Raw genomic sequence first — 6,210 nt, forward strand, 5'->3', positions numbered from 1 at the left:
TGATCTAATAGTTTATTATTAACTGGAACACCATGGTGAAAAGTATGGAAATGGCTCTTATTCCTAATTTTGGTTTTGTTCATTCACGTGTCTACGTGAGTTAACTCATGTTAAAAAAAGTCGAGCGTGAGTTAACTTACGCTGCACATTTTTAAAGGAATGAGCAATTTTGAAAAGTAGAAGACCAACTTCCGAAAAGTATTTATTTCACCATGCCATGCTTCCTGTTTCTTTTGTTGTGGAGGTTTGAAAAATGGTGTTCGATTTATTTACTACTTTTTCATATTTTATGGTTTCATTTGTTATTTACACTTTTATGATCAATTTATACTGCAAATTCAAAATCTTCACATGACAATTCTTGAAATGTTTTTTACATTCATATTTCATGTTATTTAGTTACTGCTAGTATGCTTCTTACAAATGTTTGTGAAGGTGAAAATAACATGGATTGAAAATTTGACTAGGGAAAGTTCATTTTTATGTGAGTGTCAACCTACTCATACATTAAAGAGTATTACTTTTCCCACCCTATGGCCTTCTCGCGCGCCCTATTTTTTTTACCAAAATACCCTTTATCCGGATAATATATTCCGGCAATATTCGGAATGTATAATCCGGACCGTTTGAAAATCACCCTGTCTCGTGAGGACTTGCGAAACTTGGGGTTGGTCAGTTGAAATACAATCCGGATAACATAATCCGGACTTAACAGCTGTATTCCGGAGAAGATATTCAGCACGCCCTGTATTCAAAACGAGCGGGAAAAAGTAGACTTTTTTTCCGGAATATGTAATCCGGATAGCTAGGTTATATATAGTTCTCCAGAACCTAGCTGAAGCAGACCACCTTTATGTTGTATGCGCAAAATTTCCCAAGTTTTTGGATTATGTTGAAAAGACAATTTTGGATCCAGTTAAGGATAAGTTTGTGAGGTTTTGGGTTGACAAACACCTTCATATGGGGAATACTACATCAAACAGAGCTGAATCTGCACACGCTTTGGTTGAAAAAGTATCTGAGTAGTAGTATGGGTGATTTGAGCACAAACTGGAAATCCGTTCATGCCATGCTAGAGCTGCAACATACCGCAATACATGCTTCGTTTCAGACGAGCATTATCATGCTTGAACATCGGTTCAAAGACAAGGTGTTGTGGTCTAGGTTGATCCGGAACATTTCAAGGGAAGCTTTGCATCATCTCGTAGTGGAGTACAATAAAGCACTTGAAATTGGTACGAATAAATCAAGATGTGGTTGTTTGAGTTTGATCACTTACGGATTACCGTGTGCGTGTATGCTAGCTTTGAAGATCAAGAACGGCACTGCCATTCGTTTGGAAGAAATTCACACCCACTGGAAGAGGTTGGGGTTCGAGTACGAGGTTGACCCGAAGCTTAAAAAAGAAGACATCTCTCTATTGCCAGAATGGGATATTCTCCAGGTATTTTTTTTCCCAACACTGTGTTAGTTTATGTTCTGCCCAGGATTTCTGTTTCTGTATTCTATACTGGTGCAATCCGGATTACATAATCCGAACATAACAGATTTATTCCGGATTATGTAATCCGGATAAGTAGCATTTACGCCCCATGCAAGTGCATTTAAGGCTCATGCAAAGGGTGTATCGGGAAGTTCCGGATTATACAATCCGGATTACCTTGTCTATTTCGGATTGTATAATCCGGAAGACACCAGTAGTAACAGAATGGCATGTTTCTGACTGGTTTCTTTTGACTATTTTGTTACATATTGTAGGCGCGGTTCAAGGACGCCGATTACAACATGAAAGTGCATTTGAAAGAACAATTCCGGCAATTTGTTTTACCGGAAACCACCTTTATGCGTCCACCGCCAAATAAGGTCACCACCAAAGGAGCTCCAAAGAAAGATAAGCAAAGCATTCGATCGACAAGGCGGTCCCCTTCCCTATGGGAGATTGTTGACTCCCAAGAGCAAGAAACACAGGGTTCACAGACATGGTCAACAGGGACAAGTAGAAAGAGAGCACGGAAAAGCAACATGTCTCCTACTCCTCCTAAGCCAATTCCAAAAAATCCCAAGAAGCCAACACCCGTTGAGGTCCACATACCAAACAAAGACCAAATCCCAATTTGGATGCATGGCTTTATTCAAAAGGCTACGGATGTACCTGGTGATGGCCATTGTGGGTTCCGAGCAGTTGCGGTCCTACGTAACTTGACTGTTGATGATCACGTATTAGTCCGGTACAACCTTTACAAAGAGCTTATCGGTGTAGAAAATGACCGCTATCGGAGGATGATTAATGATGATAGGCGGTATAAAGAGGTCTTGGACGCTCTATCCTACTCCGGTATTGGCATTGCACCGCCGGATAAATGGATGACAATGCCGGATATGGGGTTCCTCATCGCACAGAAATTCAACCAAACTGTTGTTGTGTTGTCTATTGGGAAATCAGAAACCTTTTTCCCTCTATTTGGTCCACCGCCGCCTCCAACTATCGATCCGTTGATATGTCTAGCATATGTGAATGACAACCATTTTATGGCCTTGAAATTGAAGGATGGTTGTCTGATTCCTCCCACTTCCGCTCTATGGAGACAATACCATCGAGAGGATGCAGACACATGGCTTGATAGATATGTCAGCCGGATGGCAGATTATAATGAGCTAAGTCGGGCGGCGGGTGTTGGGGTCATAGAAGATGATGAAGAGTTGTACGTTGTTGAAAATCTTGATCCCGGTGAGAGGGTTGGTGCTGGTCCTGCTCCTGGTGTGAAGGTTGAAGTGGATGATAGTCCCATTGATCTTTCGGCGCCATAGATTAGATATATATCATTAGTTTAGTTGAAATGTATATCATTAGGTGAAATGTGTAATGATATAAATTCAACTTTTTTTGGTATAATGATATATATATATATATATATATATAATCATTTTTTGATATAATATTTAAGTTAATTGTCTTTTATACAAACATATATAATGATTTATTGAAAAAAAATGATAAAAACCACAATGACATGAAAATCTGTTTCAGTTCTGTTTCAGTTCTGTGCATTGCTTCATTCCGGATTATATAATCCGGAAATCCCCGAGGGTAATTTTGGAAAAAAATAGGGCGCGCTAGGAAAGGCAGTGGGAAAAGTAATACTCTACATTAAATTGCAAGATGCATGTGCCTTCACACAAGTCGCACAATTAATGTTGGTTATTATTGTGAGTTCGTTCCGTAAAAATGTGAATTTGAGTCATTCAAAACTACTCTTCTAAACAAAATATATTGTCTATAATCACACTTTCAAAAACATGTTTGCATTTTTAGAAATCTCATGTTAGATTGTTCTGCTTGGGCAACATGTCATTTGCAAATGGATTGGATTGAGTTATAGTTGTTGTAAATTTAGATGTGGAAATTATCACATATAAGAAATTAAGGAGAAATATCATAACGAATAAATACAACTAATAGTAAAGTAAAATAAAGGATAAGGAACTTATCGAATCTTCATAAATCAAATTAGAGGAAATCTGCAAAACAGCGCACTGTTAAGTAACTTGAGGCGTGACATAGTCACCGTTCTTGAGGATTTTATCCGCCTCATAAGTGCATATCCTCCCAGGATACAATAGTTCTTCTCCGTTATGAATCATAACCGAAAGTGACAGAGCAGCTCAAATTTATCTCAAAGATAAGAGATGTAACCCAGGAACTCAATATTTTGGATGAGAGAAAATAATTGTGTAGAGAAATATGAAGTGAGGGAATTTATATGTGCAGAGATTTTTCTGTACTGGAAAATATTGTGTTATAGGAAGTTACGTGACCCATCTTTAGAGAAGAAAATGAAGGATATGTTTATGTAGTTTAGTGAGTTATACGTTCTTTATTTAGAGAATGAAAGGAAGGATATGTACTTGAGAGTTGTGGCGAGTTGTTCCTTATATTAAGGAAAATGAAGCTTAATAATAGGGAATTAGATTTTAGTCTTTGACCCAACTGTCAAACATCAACAGTTATACAAATAAGGCTTTGACTAAGTAAATATCACATGGTGAAATCAACAACAAATAATCAACAACTTTTAATAACTTTTGAAATATATAATATCAACTACAAAATACAACAATATATATAGTTAGTGATGCTCTCATGGTCATATATATTTTGACCAACTAAACCATATTCATATATAAATCACTTATATGGATTTGGATTCATAACGATAATCATGTTTTATTATAAACTCATTATAAATATGGTTATTATTACACAACAAGTGTGAAGATGGAACCTTAATATGCAAGCTATCACATAACAAGAGTGAAGACAGTAACTTGGAGCGCAAGCAAGAATCCCAAGCTTAGTGATTAGAGTTTATTAGATGTTATCACCCTATGATTACTATGGTGTACCTTTATTCATCTATAAATAAGCTTGTAATCACAATATCAATAATGAGAATTTTCAGTTTCAATCATTTTATTTCACTTCATAATATGGTATCAGTTTCTCTCTTCAAGAGAGAGAAAGTTAGTTACGATCCAGTTCTAACCGTTTTCCGCCATTGAAGCTTGAAGTTCAAGCTTCTTCATCACTCTGTTTCTCTTCGTTTTCTGGTGAATCGTTCTCGTTTCGATTCCTTCTTCTTGATTTTGATCTCAATTTCTTATTGAGACTTTCTTTTTTTCTTCACATTTCTCGTGAATTGATCCTTCTCATTCTTCAATTTTTTGTTCTTCCTCTGATTCATCATGGTTCGTAATCAACGTGAAGATACTGAATCTCCATTTTACGTTCATCCGAGTGAAGGTCCTCACTCTGTGATCATTTCTCCCAAATTTGATGGTTCCAATTATCTTTCTTGGAGTAGATCTATGCAGCGTGCTCTTGGCGCGAAGAACAAGCTCTCTTTCATCAATGGATCCATCCCTGTTCCAGATGACGATGATCTTAACAGAAATGCTTGGGAACGTTGCAATCATCTTGTGCAATCTTGGCTTATTGCTTCAGTTTCTGATTCGATTGCACAAACTATTGTCTTTCATGATACAGCGTTTGAAGTTTGGCAAGACCTTAAAGAAAGATTCTCAAAGGTTGATCGTATCAGAATTGCAAATTTGCGTTCCTCCATCAACAATCTTAAGCAAGGTTCAAAATCAGTTTTGGAGTACTTTACTGAGTTGAAAGCTCTATGGGAAGAGCTTCATTCTCATCGTCCAATTCAGAATTGCACTTGTCCAGTTCAATGTCAATGTGCTGCTATGAGAGCTAACAAAAAGTATCGTACTGAAGATCAAATCATTCAGTTTCTAACTGGCATGAATGATCAGTTTTCAGTTGTGAAAACTCAAGTTCTTCTACTTGATCCTTTACCTTCTTTGAATAAGGTTTTCTCTCTAGTTGTCCAGGAAGAGAGTAACACTATAGTGACTCCTTCTCTTTCTTCCATGGATGAAGGCTCTGTTCTTGTGAATGTTTCTGATGCTAGAAGACCTCAAGGTCGTGGTAGAGGTTCCTTCAATAAACCTTCTACTAGATATTGCTCATTTTGCAATAGATATAACCATACTATTGAGTATTGTTATCAAAAGCATGGCTTTCCAAATAAATCCAGCACTCATGCACAATCTGCTAGTCATTCACAAGCTAATGCCTCTTCAGTTGAAACTTCTGATGCAAGTAATGCTTCTGGTGGTGTTAATACCAGTTCTGGTGGTATTGGCAATGTTTCTGGTAATATTGGTTTGGCTCAGGATCAGCTTGATCAGCTTGTCTCTTTGCTTCAGCAAGCAAACTTGATTTCCTCAGCTTCAGTTTCTCCTTCTGGCCCTACCACCAATCACATCAATGTGTCACCTCAAACTCCTTCTGGATACTCTGCTTCCTCTTCATCTGCAGGTATATATAGTATCCATTCCTCATCTTTACTTTCCAATTCATATTGGTTACTTGATTCAGGAGCTAATGAACATATTTGCAGTCATTTACCTCATTTTTCATCCCTTTACTCAATTAAACCTGTTCATGTTAATCTGCCTAATAAAACTACTGTTGTTATTCATCAAGCTGGTACTATCACATTCAGTCCTCAATTTTATCTTACTAATGTTTTGTATTGTCCAACTTTCAAGTTGAATCTCATGTCTGTTGCTAAAGTGTGTCAATCTCTATCATGTGTTTTTCACTTTTCTGCTACACAATGTCTTATACAGGACACC

At 37.2% G+C, this 6,210-nt stretch overlaps 1 protein-coding gene across 1 annotated transcript; it reads left to right on the forward strand.

The window, feature by feature from the left end:
- Nucleotides 1–1,026: 1,026 nt before the first annotated feature.
- Nucleotides 1,027–2,808, forward strand: LOC146939130 (uncharacterized). The gene is made up of 2 exons (XM_085749738.1): nt 1,027–1,444; nt 1,759–2,808. The coding sequence occupies exons 1-2, from the start codon at nt 1,031–1,033 to the stop codon at nt 2,806–2,808; spliced, it is 1,464 nt and encodes a 487-aa protein (XP_085605864.1). The 5' UTR covers nt 1,027–1,030.
- The last annotated feature ends 3,402 nt before the right edge of the window (nt 2,809–6,210 follow it).

Source organism: Medicago sativa, chromosome 3, assembly GCF_051527215.1.
Source record: "Medicago sativa cultivar Bolivia chromosome 3, Bolivia_mono, whole genome shotgun sequence".
In the NCBI taxonomy this organism is placed as follows: domain Eukaryota; kingdom Viridiplantae; phylum Streptophyta; class Magnoliopsida; order Fabales; family Fabaceae; genus Medicago; species Medicago sativa.

Bases quoted from the DNA above. Each gene is read 5' to 3' on its own strand.
- LOC146939130 (XM_085749738.1), top strand. From the start codon at position 1,031: ATGGGTGATTTGAGCACAAACTGGAAATCCGTTCATGCCATGCTAGAG. The intron at 1,445-1,758 runs GTATTTTTTTTC...TACATATTGTAG, and splicing joins CAGAATGGGATATTCTCCAG to GCGCGGTTCAAGGACGCCGA.